Source organism: Oncorhynchus nerka, linkage group LG15 (assembly GCF_034236695.1).
Source record: "Oncorhynchus nerka isolate Pitt River linkage group LG15, Oner_Uvic_2.0, whole genome shotgun sequence".
NCBI classification, from domain to species: domain Eukaryota; kingdom Metazoa; phylum Chordata; class Actinopteri; order Salmoniformes; family Salmonidae; genus Oncorhynchus; species Oncorhynchus nerka.
In genome coordinates, this window is record NC_088410.1 from 7743544 (window position 1) to 7769361 (window position 25818).

The 25818-nt window shown below is 44.3% G+C and overlaps 2 protein-coding genes across 2 annotated transcripts; both read right to left on the reverse strand.

Annotated features, from left to right (window-relative positions):
- Nucleotides 1–2499: 2499 nt before the first annotated feature.
- LOC115119494 (zinc finger protein 345-like) lies at nt 2500–16602 on the reverse strand. Its single transcript, XM_065002201.1, has 3 exons — nt 16478–16602; nt 15823–16009; nt 2500–6854 (listed from the first exon to the last, which is right to left on the reverse strand). Exons 2-3 carry the CDS (start codon nt 15989–15991, stop codon nt 4321–4323), a joined length of 2703 nt encoding a protein of 900 aa, XP_064858273.1. The 5' UTR covers nt 15992–16009; nt 16478–16602; the 3' UTR covers nt 2500–4320.
- Nucleotides 16603–20481: 3879 nt separating this feature from the next.
- LOC135560363 (zinc finger protein 239-like) lies at nt 20482–25181 on the reverse strand. The gene is made up of 2 exons (XM_065002257.1): nt 24029–25181; nt 20482–21830 (listed from the first exon to the last, which is right to left on the reverse strand). The coding sequence occupies exons 1-2, from the start codon at nt 24204–24206 to the stop codon at nt 21073–21075; spliced, it is 936 nt and encodes a 311-aa protein (XP_064858329.1). The 5' UTR covers nt 24207–25181; the 3' UTR covers nt 20482–21072.
- Between the last annotated feature and the right edge of the window lie 637 nt (nt 25182–25818).

The window sequence follows — 25818 nt, forward strand, 5'->3', positions numbered from 1 at the left end:
TGCCTTATGATGATATTACACTTCTCCTAACCTCTCCTTCTTGGGGTTGGGAACCCTGCCTTATAATATTACACTTCTCCTAACCTCTCCTTCTTGGGGTTGGGGAACCCTGCCTTATGATAATATTACACTTCTCCTAACCTCTCCTTCTTGGGGTTGGGGAACCCTGCCTTATGATAATATTACACTTCTCCTAACCTCTCCTTCTTGGGGTTGGGAACCCTGCCTTATGATAATATTACACTAACCTCTCGTTCTTCTCCTAACACTTCTCTCTCTCTTCTTGGGGTTGGGAACCCTGCCTTATGATAATATTACACTTCTCCTAACCTCTCCTTCTTGGGGTTGGGGAACCCTGCCTTATGATGATATATTACACTTAGGGAACCCTGCCTTAACTTCTCCTAACATCTCGTTCTTGGGGTTGGGGAACCCTGCCTTATGATGATATTACACTTCTCCTAACCTCTCCTTCTTGGGGTTGGGGAACCCTGCCTTATGATGATATTACACTTCTCCTAACCTCTCCTTCTTGGGGTTGGGGAACCCTGCCTTATGATAATATTACACTTCTCCTAACCTCTCCTTCTTGGGGTTGGGGAACCCTGCCTCATGATAATATTACACTTCTCCTAACCTCTCGTTCTTGGGGTTGGGGAACCCTGCCTTATGATAATATTACACTTCTCCTAACCTCTCCTCCTTGGGGTTGGGGAACCCTGCCTTATGATAATATTACACTTCTCCTAACCTCTCCTCCTTGGGGTTGGGGAACCCTGCCTTATGATAATATTACACTTCTCCTAACCTCTCCTTCTTGGGGTTGGGGAACCCTGCCTTATGATGATATTACACTTCTCCTAACCTCTCGTTCTTAGGGAACCCTGCCTTCTGATGATATTACACTTCTCCTAACATCTCGTTCTTGGGGTTGGGGAACCCTGCCTTATGATGATATTACACTTCTCCTAACCTCTCCTTCTTGGGGTTGGGGAACCCTGCCTTATGATAATATTACACTTCTCCTAACCTCTCCTTCTTGGGGTTGGGGAACCCTGCCTTATGATAATATTACACTTCTCCTAACCTCTCCTTCTTGGGGTTGGGGAACCCTGCCTTATGATAATATTACACTTCTCCTAACCTCTCCTTCTTGGGGTTGGGGAACCCTGCCTTATGATAATATTACACTTCTCCTAACCTCTCCTTCTTGGGGTTGGGGAACCCTGCCTTATGATGATATTACACTTCTCCTAACCTCTCCTTCTTGGGGTTGGGGAACCCTGCCTTATGATGATATTACACTTCTCCTAACCTCTCGTTCTTGGGGTTGGGGAACCCTGCCTTATGATGATATTACACTTCTCCTAACCTCTCCTTCTTGGGGTTGGGGAACCCTGCCTTATGATAATATTACACTTCTCCTAACCTCTCTTCTTGGGGTTGGGGAACCCTGCCTTATGATAATATTACACTTCTCCTAACCTCTCCTTCTTGGGGTTGGGGAACCCTGCCTTATGATAATATTACACTTCTCCTAACCTCTCCTTCTTGGGGTTGGGGAACCCTGCCTTATGATAATATTACACTTCTCCTATGATGATATTACACTTCTCCTAACCTCTCCTTCTTGGGGTTGGGGAACCCTGCCTTATGATAATATTACACTTCTCCTAACCTCTCCTCCTTGGGGTTGGGGAACCCTGCCTTATGATGATATTACACTTCTCCTAACCTCTCCTTCTTGGGGTTGGGGAACCCTGCCTTATGATGATATTACACTTCTCCTAACCTCTCGTTCTTGGGGTTGGGGAACCCTGCCTTATGATGATATTACACTTCTCCTAACCTCTCCTTCTTGGGGTTGGGGAACCCTGCCTTATGATGATATTACACTTCTCCTAACCTCTCCTTCTTGGGGTTGGGGAACCCTGCCTTATGATAATATTACACTTCTCCTAACCTCTCCTTCTTGGGGAACCCTGCCTTATGATAATATTACACTTCTCCTAACCTCTCCTTCTTGGGGTTGGGGAACCCTGCCTTATGATAATATTACACTTCTCCTAACCTCTCCTTCTTGGGGTTGGGGAACCCTGCCTTATGATAATATTACACTTCTCCTAACCTCTCCTTCTTGGGGTTGGGGAACCCTGCCTTATGATAATATTACACTTCTCCTAACCTCTCCTTCTTGGGGTTGGGGAACCCTGCCTTATGATAATATTACACTTCTCCTGGGAACCCTGCCTTATGATAATATTACACTTCTCCTAACCTCTCCTCCTTGGGGTTGGGGAACCCTGCCTTATGATAATATTATACTTCTCCTAACATCTCCTTCTTGGGGAATCCTGCCTTATGATATTACACTTCTCCTTCTTGCCCTCTCAAGGGATTCCATTTTCCTGATCTCCCTGAAAGTGTACAAAAAGGCATTGTTGTGGGTGCCATGCCAACCAACATAATACAATGTCAATGAAGAAGAGGCATTACACAGACAGTTTGTTCTGTTTGTATTTATAATTCAATTCGAGGATACTTGGCAATATATTTTTACACACAGGTTACATCCAGATGATGACATAACAATACACTCATATAGTTTACTTCTGATGTCAATCCAGACCAGCCCTTCTCCTGAGTTTAAAAAAGAATGGCTGAATTCTGTCATAATCCTACTGGGCAAAAAAAAAACTGGTTGAATCAACCGCGTTTCCACGTCATTTCAACCAAAAACGTCAATGCGATGACGTTGAATCAACGTGGGAAAACTGTGTTATGTTATGATACTGTAGTGTTTAAAGGGGTGATCTACTGTTGTAATGATATATGTAAATATGTTATGATACTGTAGTGTTTAAAGGGGTGATCTACTGTTGTAATGGTATATGTAAATATGTTATGATACTGTAGTGTTTAAAGGGGTGATCTACTGTTGTAATGGTATATGTAAATATGTTATGATACTGTAGTGTTTAAAGGGGTGATCTACTGTTGTAATGGTATATGTAAATATGTTATGATACTGTAGTGTTTAAAGGGGTGATCTACTGTTGTAATGGTATATGTAAATATGTTATGATACTGTAGTGTTTAAAGGGGTGATCTGCTAAATGGAAGAAAATAAATGGAAGAAAGATGTAATGTTTTTACCACGACTAAACAGAAGCTGGGATTCAATCCGACTTTTAAAGGCAAGGTTCCCACTATCGCGTATTTCTTATTCTTGGTAAATGCTGCATATGTTCGCACAGTCGGAAATTGCCTTTTTAAAAGCTGCATTGTCGACAACCCACAGTCAAATGAACTCCGAGCATGAATCTGTGTCCTGGAACGCAGATTCTATACAGATATATTTATCACATGCTTTAGTGAATAAGAGATTTTATATAATGAGAGCAATGGTGAGGCTTTTCCACTGTATTGTCTAACGAGCAGCACCATTGAGGACTTTCACCATTTTGAAGTAGTCAAAATGGTGGGACTTCCTGTGGGTTAAGGAAGGACGCTATAATTCCATCCAGGTCAGCAGAAGGAGTTAACCAATGAATTTATAGTCCTGAGATAACATTCCATAACTGCAGGTAGCAGTAAAATCACCAACCTTGGACCTGTTCAGACTGTACACACTGCAGTACATTAGGAGGTGGGATCCTGTTCAGACTATACACACTGTAGCACATTAGGAGGTGGTATCCTGTTCAGACTGTACACACTGCAGCACATTAGGAGGTGGGATCCTGTTCAGACTGTACACACTGCAGTACATTAGGAGGTGGTATCCTGTTCAGACTGTACACACTGCAGCACATTAGGAGGTGGGATCCTGTTCAGACTGTACACACTGTAGCACATTAGGAGGTGGGATCCTGTTCAGACTGTACACACTGCAGCACATTAGGAGGTGGGATCCTGTTCAGACTGTAGCACATTAGGAGGTGGGATCCTGTTCAGACTGTACACACTGCAGCACATTAGGAGGTGGGATCCTGTTCAGACTGTACACACTGCAGTACATTAGGAGGTGGGATCCTGTTCAGACTGTACACACTGCAGTACATTAGGTGGTATCCTGTTCAGACTGTACACACTGCAGTACATTAGGAGGAGGGATCCTGTGCAGATGATACACACTCCACCAAAATAGGTGGTATGTACTTTTTCAGTTGATTTGCTACCTTCCAATACACTCATAGAAGTAGAAAATGTGGACTATTTTAAAAAGGAGATCGCCCTCAATGGTGCTGCCCAATCCCATACTGACACAGAAGACAGCATTGCAAAGATATGAGGTATAACTCTCCCTTCCTAGTTAGCTTATGTAGCCTCTTCCTTCACTTCTCTCTCCTCGAACTCAACTTCTCTCTCTTTTCCATCTTCCTCCTCCTCTTTGACAATCACATTGAGAATAAAGGTAGGATTCTCTCCAATATGTATTCTTTGATGTTTCTTAAAATTTCCTGAGTAATTGAAGCTCTTCCCACATTGAGTGCAGTGGTAAGGCTTCTCTCCATTATGTATTTTTTTATGTTCCTTAAGGCTGCTTAAATTATCAAAGCTCTTCCCACAAAAATAGCAGTGGTTAGGCTTCTCTCCTGTGTGGATTCTCTGGTGTTTCTGTAGGGTATCTGCCGCACGGAAATTCTTCCCACATTGGGTGCAGTGGTAAGGCTTCTCTCCACTATGTACTATCTCATGTCTCTTTAGGTTTGCTTTCTCACTGAAGCTCTTCCCACATTGGGTGCAGTGGTAAGGCTTCTCTCCCGTGTGTACTTTTTGGTGATTATTTAGATTACCTAAGGAACTGAAACTCTTCCCACATTGAGGACAGGGGTAACTCCCACGGCCAGGTAGTCTTGATGTCCCTGGGTCAACTACACTACCAGTTTTCTCCTCTTCCTCAACTTCTCTCTTTTCCTTCTCATGTACTCTCTCATGTCTCTTAAGGTTTGCTTTCTCACTGAAACTCTTCCCACATGCAGAGCAGTGGAAAGGTTTCTCTCCAGTGTGTACTCTTTGATGATTCTTTAGATTACTCGAGGAACTAAAATTCTTTCCACATTGAGGACAGGGGTAACGACCACAATCAGGTAGTCTTGATGTATCTGGGTCATCCTCCTCCTCTTTGACAATCACATTGAGAGAACAGTCACCATCCTCCTCTTTGACAATCACATTGGGAGTACAGTCATCATCCTCCTCTTTGACAATCACATTGAGAGTACAGTCATCATCCTCCTCTTTGACAATCACATTGAGAGTACAGTCATCATCCTTCTCTTTGACAATCACATTGGGAGTACAGTCATCATCCTCCTCTTTGACAATCACATTGAGAGTACAGTCATCATCCTTCTCTTTGACAATCACATTGAGATTACAGGTAGGTTTCACTCCAATGTGTCTTTGCTGATGTTTCTTAAAGGTTCCTGAATGATGGAAGCTCTTCCCACAAAGAGAGCAGTGGTAAGGCTTTTCTCCACTATGTATTCTTTGATGTTCTTTAAGGCTTCCTGAATGATTAAAGCTCTTCTCACAAAGAGAGCAGTGGTGAGGCTTCTCTCCTGTGTGGATTCTCTGGTGTTTCTGTAGGGTCTCTTCCACACGGAAATTCTTCCCACATTCGAAGCAGTTGTAAGGCTTCTCTCCATTATGTACCCTCTCATGTCTCTTAAGGTGTGCTTTCTCACGGAAACGCTTCCCACATACTGAGCAGTGGAAAGGTTTCTCTCCAGTGTGTACTCTTTGATGATTCTTTAGATTACTTGAGGAACTAAAATTCTTCCCACATTGAGGACAGGGGTAACTCCCACGACCAGGTAGACTTGATGTACCTGAGTCAACTACACCATTACTTTCCTCAACTTCTCTCTTTACCTTATCATTGATTTTCCTCTCACCCTCCTCCTCTTTGACAATCACATTGACAGTACTGGTAGGCTTCTCTTCTATGTGTATTCGCTGATGACTCTTTAGGTTTCCGGGTTGATTGAAACTCTTCCCACAAAGAGAGCAGTGGTAAGGCTTCTCCCTGCTGTGTGATCTCTGGTGATTCTTTAGATCTCCCGCAAAACGGAATTTCTTTCCACACTCAGTGCAGTGGTAAGGTTTCTCCCCTGTATGTATTCTCTGGTGTTCCTTAAGGCTTCCTGAGTGATTAAAGCTCTTCCCACATGTGGTGCAGTGGTAAGGCTTCTCTTCACTATGTACTCGCTCGTGTCTATTAAGATTTACTTTCTCACTGAAACCCCTTCCACATGTGGCGCAGTGGAAAGGTTTCTCTCCAGTGTGTACTCTTTGATGATTCTTTAGGCTTACTTCTCTTGTAAAACTCTTCCCACAAGCAGAGCAGTGGAAAGGTTTCTCTCCTGTGTGAGTTCTCTTATGAGTCTTTAGAATTCCTGCCCGACTGAAACTCTTCCCACATTGGGTGCAGTGGTGAGGCTTCTCCCCTGTATGTATTCTTTGGTGTTCTGTAAGATTTCCTGAACGATTAAAGCTCTTCCCACACTGGGAGCAGTGGTAAGGCTTCTCCCCTGTATGTATTCTCTGATGACTTTTTAGACTTCCAAGCTGAGTGAATCCCTCCCCACATCGAGCGCAGTGGTAAGGCTTTTTTTTACTGTGTGATCTCTCGTGACTCTTTAGGTCTCCTGTCCGACTGAAACTCTTCCCACATTGGGAGCAGAGGTATGTCTTCTTTATTTTGGGAGTCTGTTTGAGTGATTTGAGGTGAGTTGGACAAATAAAACTGTCGCTACAGCAGGGTTGGGGCTTCTGTCTGCATTGTTTATGATTTCCTGATGCTGTGGGCCTGGACTTGCTGTCTGAGTCTGGGTTGGAGCTCTTTCCTGTGAGAATATAAACACATATTGGGTAAGAAACAGAAAGAGGAACAAAGGCTTTTAGGCTTAAAAATGCAGGATTTCACCTTAAATAATGGCTAAAAAACTAGTCACGGAAGCAACAACATATCCTACCAATTCCTCAAAATAGTCCGAAATAATCTCAGATCAATCAAGAAATCTGTAATTAGCGTAGAGCCGTGATGTAGTGATAAAACTCCCCTACATCAATCACATTTAAGACTCCCCACCAGAGACCAGGGTTCCATACCCTTCAGCAACAACATTTATTAGTTCCTAAAATCACTAGCCAGCCAGCCAAGTTCCATCTCTGTGTTTGTCAATGAAGCAGGTACATTGAGCAGGCAGGCCACATTAGCTCAATCAGCTTATCAAGTCACTGGCGACACATGTGCTTCAGTACCGTTTTGTTTCTTACACACTCTGGTAATGGAGAGAGAGAAAGTTGTAAGTCTGGCAGTGTTTCATAGCAAATCATGTTATAAAACAGGTTGCGGCGGGACACAAGATGTTTGTGAATGGGAATTTTGGAATATTGACAAGTGCGCATTGTCTTAATTCCCCATTTGCCCAAAACAATGGCAGACTGGAGTGATCACCAGGCCTGGAGTTCCCTGATGTTAGGGGCAAGGCCATTTGGCCTTCCAAGAGGTGCCCAATCTGCCAGGGCACCATGGCCATCTGCTAGGACACCAAGGCCATCTGCTAGGGCACCAAGGCCATCTGCTAGAGCACCAAGGCAATCTACTAGAGCACCAAGGCCATCTGCTAGAGCACCAAGGCAATTAAACAAAATAGACAATTAAATTGATTTGAAAAGAAAAACACTAGCTCTTCAGATAGGAGAGACTGTTCATTCAGATAGGAGAGGCTGTTCATTCAGACAGGAGAGACTGTTCATTCAGACAGGAGAGAAAGGCCAATGACTGTTGCGCACGGCAACATCACCCACCTTGCAATCTGAGCGGAGGCAGTCAACATTTTTAAACTATTTAACCATAAATGCTAAATGTAATTTGGAACATTTGAGCTTATAGCCTACTGCCGTGTTCACATTGCTGAGCTTATAGCCCACCCGGTTTCTTTGTGCATCGCGCCGACAGAAACAAACATCTCTCTGGGAAGAAGAAGGGTGGGGGTGTATGCCTTATGATTAACGAGTCGTGGTGTGATCATAACAACATACAGGAACTCAAGTCCTTTTGTTCACCTGACCTAGAATTCCTTACGATCAAATGCCGACCGCATTATCTACCAAGAGAATTCTCTTCGATTATAATCACAGCCGTGTATATTCCCCCTCAAGCAGACACCTCGACGGCCCTGAAAGAACTTCATTGAACTCTATGTAAACTGGAAACCACATATCCTGAGGCTGCATTTATTGTAGCTGGGGATTTTAAAAAGGCTAATCTGAAAACAAGGCTCTCTAAATTTTATCAGCATATTGAATGCGCGACCCGGGCTGGCAACACTCTGGATCATTGCTACTCTAATTTCTGTGACGCATACAAAGCCCTCCGTCGGCAAATCTGACCACGACTCCATTTTGTTGCTCCCAGCTTATAGACAGAAACTAAAACAGGAAACGCCCATGCTCAGGTCTGTTCAATGCTGGTCCGACCAAATCTGATTCCACGCTTCAAGATTGCTTCGATCACGTGGACTGGGATATGTTCCGGATAGCATCGGACAATAACATTGACGTATACGCTTATTCGGTGAGCAAGTTTATTAGCAAGTGCTTCAGTGATGTGGTACCCACGGTGACGATTAAATCCTTCCCCAACCAGAAACCGTGGATTGATGGCAGCATTCGTGCAAAACTGAAAGCGCGAACCACTGCTTTTAATCGTGGCAAGGCGACCGGAAAGATGACTGAATACAAACAGTGTAGCTATTCCCTCCACAAGGCAATCAAACAAGCTAAGAGTCAGTATAGAAACAAAGTAGAGTTGCAATTCAACGGCTCAGACACGAAATGTATGTGGCAGGGTCTACAGTCAATCACGGACTACAAAAAGAAAACCAGCCCCGTCGTGGACACCAATGTCTTGCTCCCAGACAAACTAAACAACTTCTTTGCTCGCTTTGAGGACAATACAGTGCCACTGACACGGCCCACTACCAAAACATGCGGGCTCTCCTTCACCGCAGCCAACGTAAGTAAAACATTTAAACGTGTTAAAAGCCCAGACGGCATCCCCAGCCGCGTCCTCAGGGCATGCGCAAACCAGCTGGCTGTTGTGTTTACGGACATATTCAATCAATCCCTATCCCAGTCTGCTGTGTCCACATGCTTCAAGAGGGCCACCATTGTTCCTGTTCCCATGAAATCTAAGGTAACTGAACTAGATGACTATCACCCTGTAGCACTCACTTCTTTCATCATGAAGTGCTTTGAGAGACTAGTCAAGGATCATATCACCTCCACCCTACCTGACAACCTAGACCCACTCCAATTTGCTTACCGCCCCAATAGGTCCACAGACAACGCAATCGCAACCACTCTGCCCTATCCCGTCTGGACAAGAGGAATACATACCTATGTAAGAATGCTGTTCATCGATTACAGCTCAGCATTTAACACCATAGTATCCTCCAAACTCATCATTAAGCTCGAGACCCTGGGTCTCGATCCCGCCCTGTGCAACTTGGTCCTGGACTTTGATGGGCGTCTCTTGAACCTAGATTTGGCGCTCTGGTACTGCTTCCTGTGCGGTAGCAGAGAGAACAGTCTATGACTAGGGAGGCTGGAGTCTTTGACAATTTTTAGGTCCTTCCTCTGACACCGCCTGGTATAGAGGTCCTGGATGGCAGGAGACTTGGCCCTGGTGATGTACTGGGCTGTACGCACTACCCTCTGTAGTGCCTTGCGGCCGAGCAGTTGCCATACCAGGCAGGGATGCAACCCGTCAGGATGCTCTCGATGGTGTAGCTGTAAAAATCTGATGACCCATGCCGGCGCCGACAGAGATGGCAGCCTCGCTTCGCGTTCCTAGGAAACTATGCAGTTTTTTGTTTTTTTACGTGTTATTTCTTACATTAGTACCCCAGGTCATCTTAGGTTTCATTACATACAGTCGAGAAGAACTACTGAATATAAGATCAGCGTCAACTCACCATCAGTACGACCAAGAATATGTTTTTCGCAACGCGGATCCTGTGTTCTGCCTCTCAAACAGGACAACGGAATGGATCCCATGCAGCGACCCAAAAAAACGACTCCGAAAAAGAGGGAAACGAGGCGGTCTTCTGGTCAGACTCCGGAGACGGGCACACCGTGCACCACTCCCTAGAATTCTTCTTGCCAATGTCCAGTCTCTTGACAACAAGGTTGATGAAATCCGAGCAAGGGTAGCATTCCAGAGGGACATCAGAGACTGTAACGTTCTTTGCTTCACGGAAACATGGCTCACTGGAGAGACGCTATCCGAGGCGGTGCAGCCAACGGGTTTCTCCACGCATCGCGCCACCAGAAACAAACATCTTTCTGGTAAGAAGAGGGGCGGGGGCGTATGCCTCATGGCTAACGAGACATGGTGTGATGAAAGAAACATACAGGAACTCAAATCCTTCTGTTCACCTGATTTAGAATTCCTCACAATCAAATGTAGACAGCATTATCTACCAAGAGAATTCTCGTCTATATCCCCCCCCAAGCAGACACATCGATGGCTCTGAACAAACTTTATTTAACTCTTTGCAAACTGGAAACCATTTATCTGGAGGCTGCATTCATTGTAAGGCTAACCCATTTGGACAAGAGGAATACCTATGTGAGAATGCTGTTCATCGACTACAGCTCGGCATTCAACACCATAGTACCCTCCAAGCTCGTCATCAAGCTCGAGACCCTGGGTCTCGACCCCGCCCTGTGCAACTGGGTACTGGACTTCCTGACGGGCCGCCTCCAGGTGGTGAGGGTAGGCAACAACATCTCCTCCCCGCTGATCCTCAACACTGGGGCCCCACAAGGGTGCGTTCTGAGCCCTCTCCTGTACACCCTGTTCACCCACGACTGCGTGGCCACGCACGCCTCCAACTCAATCATCAAGTTTGCGGACGACACAACAGTGGTAGGCTTGATTACCAACAACGACGAGACGGCCTACAGGGAGGAGGTGAGGGCCCTCGGAGTGTGGTGTCAGGAAAATAACCTCACACTCAACGTCAACAAAACTAAGGAGATGATTGTGGACTTCAGGAAACAGCAGAGGGAACACCCCCCTATCCACATCGATGGAAGAGTAGTGGAGAGGGTAGCAAGTTTTAAGTTCCTCGGCATACACATCACAGACAAACTGAATTGGTCCACTCACACAGATAGCATCGTGAAGAAGGCGCAGCAGCGCCTCTTCAACCTCAGGAGGCTGAAGAAATTCGGCTTGTCACCAAAAGCACTCACAAAATTCTACAGATGCACAATCGAGAGCATCCTGGCGGGCTGTATCACCGCCTGGTACGGCAACTGCTCCGCCCTCAACCGTAAGGCTCTCCAGAGGGTAGTGAGGTCTGCACAACGCATCACCGGGGGCAAACTACCTGCCCTCCAGGACACCTACACCACCCGATGTTACAGGAAGGCCATAAAGATTATCAAGGACATCAACCACCCGAGCCACTGCCTGTTCACCCCGCTATCATCCAGAAGGCGGGGTCAGTACAGGTGCATCAAAGCTGGGACCGAGAGACTGAAAAACAGCTTCTATCTCAAGGCCATCAGACTGTTAAACAGCCACCACTAACATTGAGTGGCTGCTGCCAACACACTGACACTGACACAACTCCAGCCACTTTAAAATGGGAATTGATGGGAAATGATGTAAATATATCACTAGCCACTTTAAACAAAGCTACCATTATTCATCTCATATGCATACGTATATATTGTACTCTATATCATCGACTGCATCCTTATGTAATACATGTATCACTAGCCACTTTAACTATGCCTTTTTTTTTTTTTTTTTTTTTTTTTCACCTTTATTTAACCAGGTAGGCTAGTTGAGAACAAGTTCTCATTTGCAACTGCGACCTGGCCAAGATAAAGCATAGCAGTGTGAACAGATAACACAGAGTTACACATGGAGTAAACAATTAACAAGTCAATAACACAGTAGAAAAAAAAAAAAAATGGGCAGTCTATATACAATGTGTGCAAAATGCATGAGGAGGTAGGCGAATAATACAATTTTGCAGATTAACACTGGAGTGATAAATGATCAGATTGTCATGTACAGGTAGATATTGGTGTGCAAAAGAGCAGAAAAGTAAATAAATAAAAAATAAAAAAAACAGTATAAAAACAGTATGGGAATGAGGTAGGTGAAAATGGGTGGGCTATTTACCAATAGACTATGTACAGCTGCAGCGATCGGTTAGCTGCTCGGATAGCTGATGTTTGAAGTTGGTGAGGGAGATAAAAGTCTCCAACTTCAGCGATTTTTGCAGTTCGTTCCAGTCACAGGCAGCAGAGTACTGGAACGAAAGGCGGCCAAATGAGGTGTTGGCTTTAGGGATGATCAGTGAGATACACCTGCTGGAGCGCGTGCTACGGATGGGTGTTGCCATCGTGACCAGTGAACTGAGATAAGGCGGAGCTTTACCTAGCATGGACTTGTAGATGACCTGGAGCCAGTGGGTCTGGCGACGAATATGTAGCGAGGGCCAGCCGACTAGAGCATACAAGTCGCAGTGGTGGGTGGTATAAGGTGCTTTGGTGACAAAACGGATGGCACTGTGATAGACTGCATCCAGTTTGCTGAGTGTTGGAAGCCATTTTGTAGATGACATAGCCGAAGTCGAGGATCGGTAGGATAGTCAGTTTTACTAGGGTAAGCTTGGCGGCGTGAGTGAAGGAGGCTTTGTTGCAGAATAGAAAGCCGACTCTTGATTTGATTTTCGATTGGAGATGTTTGATGTGAGTCTGGAAGGAGAGTTTGCAGTCTAGCCAGACACCTAGATACTTATAGATGTCCACATATTCAAGGTCGGAACCATCCAGGGTGGTGATGCTAGTCGGGCATGCGGGTGCAGGCAGCGATCGGTTGAAAAGCATGCATTTGGTTTTACTCGCGTTTAAGAGCAGTTGGAGGCCACGGAAGGAGTGCTGTATGGCATTGAAGCTCGTTTGGAGGTTAGATAGCACAGTGTCCAATGATGGGCCGAAAGTATATAGAATGGTGTCGTCTGCGTAGAGGTGGATCAGGGAATCGCCCGCAGCAAGAGCAACATCATTGATATATACAGAGAAAAGAGTCGGCCCGAGAATTGAACCCTGTGGCACCCCATAGAGACTGCCAGAGGACCGGACAGCATGCCCTCCGATTTGACACACTGAACTCTGTCTGCAAAGTAATTGGTGAACCAGGCAAGGCAGTCATCCGAGAAACCGAGGCTATTGAGTCTGCCGATAAGAATATGGTGATTGACAGAGTCGAAAGCCTTGGCGAGGTCGATGAAGACGGCTGCACAGTACTGTCTTTTATCGATGGCGGTTATGATATCGTTTAGTACCTTGAGCGTGGCTGAGGTGCACCCGTGACCGGCTCGGAAACCAGATTGCACAGCGGAGAAGGTACGGTGGGATTCGAGATGGTCAGTGACCTGTTTGTTGACTTGGCTTTCGAAGACCTTAGATAGGCAGGGCAGGATGGATATAGGTCTATAGCAGTTTGGGTCCAGGGTGTCTCCCCCTTTGAAGAGGGGGATGACTGCGGCAGCTTTCAATCCTTGGGGATCTCAGACGATATGAAAGAGAGGTTGAACAGGCTGGTAATAGGGGTTGCGACAATGGCGGCAGATAGTTTCAGAAATAGAGGGTCCAGATTGTCAAGCCCAGCTGATTTGTACGGGTCTAGGTTTTGCAGCTCTTTCAGAACATCTGCTATCTGGATTTGGGTAAAGGAGAACCTGGAGAGGCTTGGGCGAGGAGCTGCGGGGGGGCGGAGCTGTTGGCCGAGGTTGGAGTAGCCAGGCGGAAGGCATGGCCAGCCGTTGAGAAGTGCTTATTGAAGCTTTCGATAATCGTGGATTTATCGGTGGAGACCGTGTTACCTAGCCTCAGTGCAGTGGGCAGCTGGGAGGAGGTGCTCTTGTTCTCCATGGACTTCACAGTGTCCCAGAACTTTTTGGAGTTGGAGCTACAGGATGCAAACTTCTGCCTGAAGAAGCTGGCCTTAGCTTTCCTGACTGACTGCGTGTATTGGTTCCTGACTTCCCTGAACAGTTGCATATCACGGGGGCTATTCGATGCTATTGCAGTCCGCCACAGGATGTTTTTGTGCTGGTCGAGGGCAGTCAGGTCTGGAGTGAACCAAGGGCTGTATCTGTTCTTGGTTCTGCATTTTTTGAACGGAGCATGCTTATCTAAAATGGTGAGGAAGTTACTTTTAAAGAATGACCAGGCATCCTCAACTGACGGGATGAGGTCAATGTCCTTCCAGGATACCCGGGCCAGGTCGATTAGGAAGGCCTGCTCACAGAAGTGTTTTAGGGAGCGTTTGACAGTGATGAGGGGTGGTTGTGAAATGAAATGTAAATGTTGTTTGACTGCGGCTCCGTAGCGGATACAGGCAATAAGGCAGTGATCGCTGAGATCCTGGTTGAAGACAGCGGAGGTGTATTTGGAGGGCCAGTTGGTCAGGATGACGTCTATGAGTGTGCCCTTGTTTACAGAGTTAGGGTTGTACCTGGTGGGTTCCTTGATGATTTGAGTGAGATTGAGGGCATCTAGCTTACATTGTAGGACTGCCGGGGTGTTAAGCATATCCCAGTTTAGGTCACCTAACAGAACAAACTCTGAAGCTAGATGGGGGGCGGACACTTTGTTTACATACTCATCTCAAATGTATATACTGTACTCGATACCATCTACTGTATCTTGCCTATGCTGCTCTGTACCATCACTCATTCATATATCCTTATGTACATATTCTTTATCCCCTTACACTGTGTATAAGACAGTAGTTTTGGAATTGTTAGTTAGATTACTTGTTGGTTATTACTGCATTGTCGGAACTAGAAGCACAAGCATTTCACTACACTCGCATTAACATCTGCTAACCATGTGTATGTGACAAATAAAATTTTATTTGATTTTGATTTGAAATCTTTGTGTCTCCTGTGGGGGAATAGGTTTTGTCGTGCCCTCTTCACGACTGTCTTGGTGTGCTTGGACCATGTTAGTTTGTTGGTGATGTGGACGCCAAAGGAACTTGAAGCTCTCAGCCTGCTCCACCACAGCCCCGTCGATGAGAATGGGGGCGTGGCTCGGTCATCCTTTTTCCTGTAGTCCACAATCATCTCCTTTGTCTTGATCACATTGAGGGAGAGGTTGTTGTCCTTGCACCATACGGTCAGGTCTCTGACCTCCTCCCTACAGGCTGTCTCATCGTTGTCAGTGATCAGGTCTGTTGTGTTAGTGGGGGACGATTGGAATCCAAACACAACCCTCATGTACGTCATGATGACCTCAGTTACACAAATCTCACAACTGTTTTGGAATAAAGTTTATGACCAAAATGATCCTACTTACACTTTCTTTAGTCAATATTGAAAGTGGATTTTGCATTAAGTTGCTCTTTAATATGTAGGGATGTCAGCCAGAGGCTGGTACATTAACAGAACATTGAAAGAAAGGCTTTTACAAGGGGCTTGTTGCTTTGAATCACACAGTGATATAACACAAAATAAATATATAAAATAGTATCATGTTTGTCCTCCCTCCCTACGGAACACAGCCTGAACTCAAGTCAAAGAGGATGTAAGTCTGGACATTTTCCATTTTAGTCCTTCAGCAGACGCGCTTAACCAGAGCGACTTGCAGTTAGTGCATCCATCTTAAGTAGGTGACACCACCATATTTCTCAATCATAGTAAGTAGATGTCTCCTCAATAAAATAGATATAATCAAAGTCTGCGCTGGTGGGAAAAGACAGCCAGGACTCACCCGAGTCACTGTTTTCTTCCTCCTTGATTTCTCTCTCCTCCTCCTCTTTCACAATCACATTGAGTTCCAGTGTTTGACCGCAGTCCTCCAGCTTCACTGACACCACTTCTGGACCCTGTTGGGAGCTTCTCTGGGCCGGATCACCACAGTCAGAACCCGGCTCAGACATGGTCGGCTGGAGGTGGATCTAAAAGAGGAGACCTCAACAAGTTCAGGATGGTTTTCACAGATGGATCTTTCGTGTGATTGCTACAGAAAAGACAACACAAATATGTAACGTTTGCTAAACGAGCTAACCACACATAACGTCCAACAGGGATTTTTTTTAGCATAAATCGGTAGCCATTAGCAACGGTTGGTCCAGCTAATTTAGCTAGCTAGCTAATTCCTCGCTAAGTCATTTTGCTCACAATGAGACGTTAGCTGGCTACCAAAAGCAAGTCACACTTAAACCGTTATCCTGAACTGTAGTTAACTAACTAACATCAGCTATAGTAACAGATTGGAGGTTGTAACTAGCGAACTATCTAGCTGACTAATGGCTAACTTGCTGGGAAAAACAATAACAAAGACAGGCCGCGGAAACCACTGCAGATTCATGGAATGCGTTAGTCTACATACCCAACTACAAGGTCACATTTAAAAATGTAAATACCTGAACAGTTACTTTTCTGTAATTGTTTGGCTGTAAATGCAAATTATGAGATCCTGTGGGAGCGATTAGAATCGTTCAATGTATTATTCTATATCTATACACATCTGTATGACGGAATCGTCTTCTTCTTCGATGTGGTTTAACGGCGGGTGGCATCCAACACATGTTGCATTACCGCCACCTACTAGACTGGAGTAAAACACCCTTATAGTTTGCTTTTTTTAAAGTTAATAAATGAACAAATACCCTACCATCTAACCCTACACTAATTAAAAACCCACCACCCTACTCCACTAAATCTATGTAGTCATCGCTCAGGCCAACAGCCGAAAGGACACCACCACTCAACACACCCTGTAACTCTTCTGATGTCAAACGTCATTCAACCAAATACTTCTCTGCAGCTGCCACCACAACTTCAATTTTCTGCGACTTATATTCCATCCCTGCAGTACAGTTAATAACCACTGCTATAAATTCTAAAAATCCAATCTTACTGAAACATAACACTCCTCTCAGGATCCCTCCCTCTGTACTGTTACAGATCTACTACTCACACCACTCCTCTCGGGATCCCTCCCCTTGACCCATCTTCCTCTACTTCCTTTACTGCCTCAGCATATTACAACTTCTGCACTAATCTAACCCTGGAAACCTCAACCTGCCTCTCTCTCACATTTCTGATGCCCAGCCTCATGGGCACCCCTACAATTAACACATACCGCAGGTAGCCTAGTGGTTAGAGTGTTGGGCCAGTAACCGAAAGGCAGTTAACCCACTGTTCCCCGGTAGGCCATCATTGTAAATTAGAATTTGTTCTTAACTGACTTGCCTAGTTAAATAAAAAAATATATAAACGCATTGAATAATGCTGTATTACCAAGTGGACAGATGTTGAAGAGAGTGAAACCTCTTGCAGCACCTGAGTGGCGCAGTGGTCTAAGGCACTGCATCTCAGTGCTAGAGGTGTCACTACAGACACCTTGGTTCGAATCCAGGCTGTATTACAACTGGTCGTGATTGGGAGTCCCATAGGGTGGTGTGCAATTGGCCCAGGTTTGGCTGGGGTAGGCCGTCATTGTAAATAATCATTTGTTCTTAACTGACCTGCCTAGTTATATAAAGGTTAATTTAATAAATATATAGGATTTGAAGACATTGGGGTCTTAGCCCAAAGCCAGTAGGGGAGTCCGGAGGCATTCTACCCCGACAAGAAAAATAAGGAATTTCAACAGCTAAATGCATGAATTTGGTGCACTTTGAGATTAACTTTGAGAGATTAGATCTTTTTCAGGTAATTTTGCACCTTCCCACCTGCCACAGCAGAAACGACCAATTACAGGAGCTACTATGGGTCTCTCTATTCTGGAAAACTATCTCCTCTTTACTCTACAGTATATTGCCAAAAAGACTTCAAATATAGACTCTGGCTTGTCGAATGAGCCAATCTGATTGCGGTAAACGTCTGGGATATTTTACTTCGGCTCATGAAACACGGGACCAACACTTTACATGTTTCATTCATATTTTTGTTCAGTGTAATTAGAATCTATAGAGCAGCTTGAAGTAATACTGTTACTGTACTCAACCCACCTATATTCTCTCTCCATCTGCCCTCTTATGACACTTTCTCTGTTCTCTTCTCTGGTGTCTCACTCCATCTGCCCTCTTATGACACTTTCTCTGTTCTCTTCTCTGGTGTCTCACTCCATCTGCCCTCTTCTGTCACTTTCTCTGTCTTCTCAGTTGCTGTCTGTGTCTCTCCATCTGCCCTCTTCTGTCACTTTCTCTGTCTTCTCTGTTGCTGTCTGTTGCCTCTCTCCATCATCTACTCCTCCGTTGCTGTCTCTGTCTTGTCTGGTGTCTCCATCATCTACTCCTCTGTTGCTGTCTCTGTGTCTTGTCTGGTGTCTCCATCATCTACTCCTCCGTTGCTGTCTCTTGTCTGGTGTCTCCATCATCTACTCCTCTGTTGCTGTCTCTGTGTCTTGTCTGGTGTCTCCATCATCTACTCCTCCGTTGCTGTCTCTGTGTCTTGTCTGGTGTCTCCATCATCTACTCCTCCGTTGCTGTCTCTGTGTCTTCACTTCCCTACTATGTTTGGCTGCTGCTGGTCTAAAGCCTTGTTCACATTGGCAGTTTGAAGCGACTGAAATCCAATTTTTTTTGCATATCCGACTAGAATCTGTTATTTTTCCTGCAGTCTGAACAGCCAAAAAAAGCACATGGAATCTGATAATTCAAGCCACATTTCAAACCACCTTCATAAGGTGTTTTGAAGTCAGATACAAATCTGATTCCTGGCAATGCGATTTGTGTCTGAACCGTACAGATCAGATGTATTTGCCCTCAAGTGTTTTTAGACTGTTACTTATCTACTCTATTGACAGTTTGACAAGAACATGTGGTAGCTAACTAGCTTGTTTGATTATTTACAAACAATGAGTGAATGTGCTAGAAAGCTAAACAGCTACATAGCTAGCTAGCGGACTGCTGTAGCTAGCTAGTGGACTGTTGTGGCTAGCTAGTGGACTGTTGTGGCTAGCTAGTGGACTGCTGCGGCTAGCTAGCGGACTGCTGTGGCTGGCTAGCTGACTGCTGCGGCTAGCTAGTGGACTGTTGTGGCTAGCTAGCTGTCTGTTGTGGCTAGCTAGTGGACTGTTGTGGCTAGCTAGCTGACTGCTGCGGCTAGCTAGTGGACTGTTGTGGCTAGCTAGTGGACTGCTGTGGCTGGCTAGCTGACTGCTGTGGCTGGCTAGCTGACTGCTGTGGCTGGCTAGCTGACTGATTCGGCTAGCTAGTGGACTGCTGTGGCTAGCTAGCTGACTGCTGCGGCTAGCTATTTGACTGTAGTGGCTAGCCAAAAAAAGGAGTTGTTTTGAACGTTAGATCATCTTATCCCTTGAGGCTTTAAAAGTGTTTCTTACACTATGATTTTGGTCATTCAAAGCATTGGAAACGTCCATGGCAGGCGTTGTCACCGTGACTTGGTACATAACTTCTGAGTGATAGGAAGCAGGAGCACCATCACCAATCAGCCTCCACCACTCCACACACACTCCTGCTGTTATGACAACTAGCGTAACCATGTCAGCCAATGACTGCTGTCTGAACACACACAAATCTGATTTCGTCACTTGTAACTTCCTGTTTGGACAGTCAGTATTCCAAAACAGGTTTGAAAAAACAAAACATTAAGGCCTGCTGCAGAGCTCCACTGACCTTCTGTTATCATCTGTCCTCCTCCTTGGAGCAGGGTAGAGGTGCAACCAGGCACGGCTCCAGGATGACACGCCTGAGGGGGCATTTTAAATCCATGGGGGGGAAGGCACAACTAGAATTGCTTTAGAGCCCTAATAAAACAAGGTATATTGGTCCTACTGCTGTTGAAATGTACAAAAAAATGGATCTGAAATGTAGCTGTATACATCACCAAATATATCAAATCAACATTTGTCTACTTTAGAAGGCTACACGGTTTTGATCCTATACTAGTGCGACATTCAACATGTAAAACAAAATGGAAGTCTATCTGATTAATGATAGCAGAGTGAACATTTGTCTACTTCTTTCAGTAGGCTACACACGGTGTTGGCCCTATACTACTGAGACATTCAACATGTAAAACAAAATGGAGGCTTATCTGAAATGTCATTTTCACTAAATTTGCAAACATTTCTAAAAACATGGTTGGAATCTTGGTCTACCAACCGTCCTTTGGAGGGAGCCACCTCTTCTTTCCTAGTCTGACCTTGGAATCTTGGTCCTCCAACCTTCCTTCGGAGGGATTATAAATGCCAGCCCTTGGTCTCTGAATCCAAACCCTTCTGCCACACATCTACCAACATGTCTCTGATCTTACATTGAGCCTCAGCTCGACCCAGTGGAGCATCTATTGAATCATGTTCTATCACACTTTTGGCTATTTGATCTACGAGTTCACAGAATCATTACAAACCACAGTTTGACCTTTGTTCTGCCAGCAGCACAAACAATGACATCACTCTCATATAATGAGTTTATTTACCTTAACTTTATCAGGCAGGTCAATTAAAATACACATTCTTGACACCTTATTTCACACACACAAAAAAAAAAAACATTTCTATAAAAAAAAACTTCAACATAAAAGCCTGCATTTCAACATCAATAACAGATTCATAATATTCCATTTTAATCAATGGCCACCTTTTATTGTGCTAATAAGAAAATGCAATAAGTTACTTATGGAAGAAAATAGCTTCAAATACAACTTTTTAGGACCAATATTGAAAAATACAATGTTGAAATATTGGGCTGCAGGACCTGTCTGTAGGACCTGTCTGTAGGCCCTGTCTGTAGGACCTGTCTGTAGGCCCTGTCTGTAGGACCTGTCTGTAGGCCCTGTCTGTAGGCCCTGTCTGTAGGCCCTGTCTGTAGGCCCTGTCTGTAGGACCTGTCTCCTCAGTTAAAGTAGGTTGGAAATAATTCATTGTCTCTACCAACCAAATATGTTTCGTTTTTGAAAGGGATTGTGTCGTATATATCCAGCTGCACTTTGTGTTCCGCCCCCATCCATTGTCCCCCCCCCGCAATGCAATTCCTATGGAGTTAGCTTATGTAGCCTCTTCCTTCACCTCTCTCTCCTCTACCTCAACTTCTCGCTCTTCTGCCTTAATGTGTCTCTGTTCGCCCTCCTCCTCTTTGACAATCACATTGAGAGTACATGTAGGTTTCTCTCCAATGTGTCTTAACTGATGATTCCTTATGTTTGTTGCCCAACTGAAACTCTTCCCACAAAGTGTGCAGTGGTAAGGCTTCTCCCCTGTATGTACTCTTTGATGTTCCTTAAGTACTGAATAATAATTGAAGCTTTTCCCACATTGGGTACAGTGGTAAGGTTTATCTCCACTGTGTACTCTCTCATGTCCCGTAAGTTTTACTTTCTCACTGAAACTCTTCCCACATTGTGAGCAGTGGTAAGGCTTGTGATTTTTCTGATGAGTCTTCAGGTTTCCTAACTGACTGAAACTCTTCCCACAAAGAGAGCAGTGGTAAGGCTTCTCCCCAGTATGTACTCTTTGATGGTCCTTAAGTCTTCCTGAATGATTGAAGCTCTTCTCACACTGGGAGCAGGGGTAAGGATTCTCTCCATTGTGCATTCTCTGGTGAGCCTTTAGCTTGCTTGGTGTCTGAAAACTCTTCCCACATTGACGGCAAAGGTAAGTCTTATTTATTTTGGGAGTTTGTTGGTGTGATTTGTGGCGAGTTGGATAAATAAAACTGTCGCTACAGCCGGGTTGGGGCTTCTGTCTGCGGTTTCCTGATGCTATGGGACTGGGCTTGATGTCTGAGTCTGGGTTGGAGCTCTCTCCTGTTAGAATATGAACACATATTGGGTAAGAAACAGAAAGAGGAACAAAGGATTTTGGGTTTAAAAATGCAGATTTCAACATGAATTTGGTGGGATGTGAGCTGGAGTGTGTGTAATATTAACAGATGAATAAAAAGACTTTACAAGGGGCTTGTTGCTTTGCATCACACAGAGATAAATTACAATGCATTGCACACTGGTGAGTTACTGGACAGTCATTTGTTTTGGCGCTCATCCTCCCACATTCAGAAGCCTGAGGGTTTATACTACAAAGCAGGATCAATGAGTTAAGCCAGCTAACTTGCCTAAATATTCAGAAATAACTTTAAGCTTGATATTGGCATGGTCTAATTGACTTTGAGTAAAGCCAGTGTGTCTATGTATGAGGGTGACTCAACACTGTACACGTCAGCTACCACAGCGTCTGAAATGACAGCAACACTTAACATAGAGCTGCAGTTAGTTTCAGAATAGGTGGCAAGGAATCAAAAACCAAAAGCATTGTATTTGGGACAAATCGTTCACTAAATCCTAAACCTCAACTAAATCTTGTAATGAATAGTGTGGAAATCGAGCAGGTTGAGGAGACTAAACTGCATGGAGTAACCCTGGATTGTAAACTGTCCTGGTCAAAACACATTGATACAACAGTAGCTAGGATGGGGAGAAGTCTGTCCATAATAAAGCACTGCTCTTCATTCTTAACAACACTATCAACAAGGCAGGTCCTACAGGCCCTAGTGTCTACCTTCTTAACAACACTATCAACAAGGCAGGTCCTACAGGCCCTAGTTTCTACCTTCTTAACAGCACTCTATCAACAAGGCAGGTCCCTACAGGCCCTAGTGTCTACCTTCTTAACAACACTATCAACAAGGCAGGTCCTACAGGCCCTAGTGTCTACCTTCTTAACAACACTATCAACAAGGCAGGTCCTACAGGCCCTAGTTTCTACCTTCTTAACAACACTATCAACAAGGCAGGTCCTACAGGCCCTAGTTTTATCGCCCCTGAATACTGTTCAGTCATGTGGTCAGGTGCCACAAAAATGGTCTTCGAAAAATTGCAATTGACTCAGAACAGGGCAGCACGGCATTCGCAAAAAAAGCACTGTCATTGCACCAATGTGTACTTAACCCTAAACATCAACGCCTTTCTTAAAATCAAAACACAAGTATATATTTTTAAACCTGCATATTTAGTTAATATTGCCTGCTAATATGAATTTATTTTAATTAACTAGGGAAATTGTGTCATTTCTCTTTTTGCGTTCTGTGCAAGCAGTCAGGGTATATGCAGCAGTTTGGGCCGCCTGGCTCGTTGCGAACTGTGTGAAGACCATTTCTTCCTAACAAAGACAGCCAACTTCGCCAAATGGGGGATGATTTAACAAAAGTGCATTTGCGAAAAAAAGCACAATCGTTGCATGAATGTACCCAAACATAAATGCCTTTCTTAAAATCAATACACAGAAGTATATATTTTTAAACCTCCATATTTAAAATAAATTAATGTTAGCAGGCAATATTAACCAGGTGAAATTGTGTCACTTCTCTTGCGTTCATTGCACACAGAGTCAGGGTATATGCAACAGTTTGGGCCGCCTGGCTCGTTGCAAACTAATTTGCCGGAATTTTACATAATTATGACATAACATTGAAGGTTGTGCGATGTAACAGCAATATTTAGGCTTATGGATGCCACCCGTTAGATAAAATACGGAACGGTTCCGAATTTCACTGAAATAATTTTTAAAAACGGATACAAATACACCCTATTGAACAGCTGGGACTGTGACGCAACAATCATAGACACACGCTTACACACATGTACACATGTATTTTGTGTTGTAGATATGTGGTAGTGGAGTAGAGGCCTGAGGGCACACACGTCATATGTTGTGAAATCTCTTATGAATGTATTGTAATGTTTTTAAAAATGTGTAACTGCCTTCATTTTGCCAAGGCAGCAGCTAATGGGGATCCATAATAAATACAAACTTGCCTAAATATTCAGAAATAACTTGAAGCTTCATATTGGTCTAATTTGACTCAACAACCCAAAACACACATAAATTTAGATTTCTTAATGTACCAGAAAATCAACTGTAATGTGGGGTTGTTTATCAAAGCTGGTTAACTCATTGATCCTGATTTGTATAGCACTCTAAAACAAAGATGTGGTTAGCTTGAATTTACCGGAGTCACCCGAGTCACTGTTTTCTTCCTCCTTGATTTCTCTCTCCTCCTCCTCTTTCACAATCACATTGAGTTCCAGTGTTTGACCGCAGTCCTCCAGCTTCACTGACACCACCTCTGGACCCTGTTGTGAGCTTCTCTGGGCCGGATCACCACAGTCAGATCCCGGCTCAGACATGGTCGGCTAGATGTGGATCTAAAAGAGGAGACCTCAACAAGTTCTGGGGGATTTTCACTAACCTTGATCGTGGGATAGTTCCAAAAATATATATGTAGCTAAAATAGCTAACAACTCATCCCGTCCAACAGGGATTAACACAACCCGGTAGGCAATTAGTTTAGCAACGGTTGATCAAGATAATTTAGCTAACTAACTACCTAGCTAGTCGCCAGCTAGCTTATTCCTCGCTAGACATTTTACCCACAATGCAATGATAGATGACTAAATATAAAATAAAAGACACACTTCAACTCTGACTGAATCTAGTTAGCTAGCTAGCTACACAAAAGGGTTGGATTGGAGGGCTAGTTTGGATAACAACAAAGCCAGGCCGCGGCAACCACTAACGATTCATGGAATGCGTTAGTTTACAGACCAAATTTACAAGCTCAAATTTAAAATGTTAGCAGTAGGCTACTTGATACTGATTTCATTTGGCTACTTGATACTGATTTCCTTTGGCTACTTGTTTGGTTGATGAGATCCAGTGAAAGCGCAAGCAGAATCAATCATCCACCTGCGTCTCGACATCAGCGTCTCGTCAGCAACATCAATGAAGTACTTCCGGGTCTCGGAATTTCGGAAACTTTCAAAAAATAAAGTCCCCCCATGTAATAGTAGAAAAGTGTCAATAACCTGTATTTAGTTGTGATATAGAGAAAAGTGTCTAAACGCTAGGGATAGGGGAAAAGTGTCTAAACGCTAGGGATAAGGGAAAAGTGTCTAAACGCTAGGGATAAGGGAAAAGTGTCTAAACGCTAGGGATAAGGGAAAAGTGTCTAAACGCTAGGGATAGGGGAAAAGTGTCTAAACGCTAGGGATAAGGGAAAAGTGTCTAAACGCTAGGGATAGGGGGAAAGTGTCTAAACGCTAGGGATAGGGGAAAAGTGTCTAAACGCTAGGGATAGGGGAAAAGTGTCTAAACGCTAGGGGCAGGGGGACAGGGGAAAGTGTCTAAACGCTAGGGATAGGGGAAAAGTGTCTAAACGCTAGGAAAAGTGTCTAAACGCTAGAGATAGGGGAAAAGTGTCTAAACGCTAGGGATAGGGAAAACGTGTGACACCCATCAGGCCCCCGAGCCCAGAGCCGGTATATGAAATACATATTGGCTGGTAGAGTGAAAACTATTCTAGGCGCTGCACTAGGGAATACTCAGTAGGGTCTGTAGAATGTATATAGGGTACCATTTCATGGGAGACTCAATTATATGGCGTGTTGCTGTCCTTCTACTCCACCCAATCCATTGTACAAAACATTAGGAACACCTGCTCTTTCCATGACAAAAACTGGTGAAATAAATCCAGGTGAAATTTGACACGTGTAACCTTTATCTAACTCGGCAAGTCAGTTGAGAACAAATTCTTATTTTTCAATGATGGCCTACATAGACTGGTGAAATAAATCCAGGTGAAACCAGGTGAAAGCTATGAACCCTTATTGATGTCACTTGTGTAGATGAAGGGGAGGAGACAAGTTAAAGATGAAATTTGATGCCTTGAGACAATTGAGACGTGGATTGTGTACAGAGCATTCGTAAAAGTATTCAGACCCCTTGACTTTTCCCACATCA

Excerpts from the sequence above, each read along its gene's own strand:
- LOC115119494 (XM_065002201.1), bottom strand. The coding sequence starts at position 15,991 with ATGTCTGAGCCGGGTTCTGACTGTGGTGATCCGGCCCAGAGAAGCTCC. Across the intron at positions 6,855-15,822 it reads GGAAGAAAACAGTGACTCGG|GAAAGAGCTCCAACCCAGAC; the intron begins GTGAGTCCTGGC and ends ATATTCTCACAG.
- LOC135560363 (XM_065002257.1), bottom strand. The coding sequence starts at position 24,206 with ATGTCTGAGCCGGGATCTGACTGTGGTGATCCGGCCCAGAGAAGCTCA. Across the intron at positions 21,831-24,028 it reads CAGTGACTCGGGTGACTCCG|GAGAGAGCTCCAACCCAGAC; the intron begins GTAAATTCAAGC and ends ATATTCTAACAG.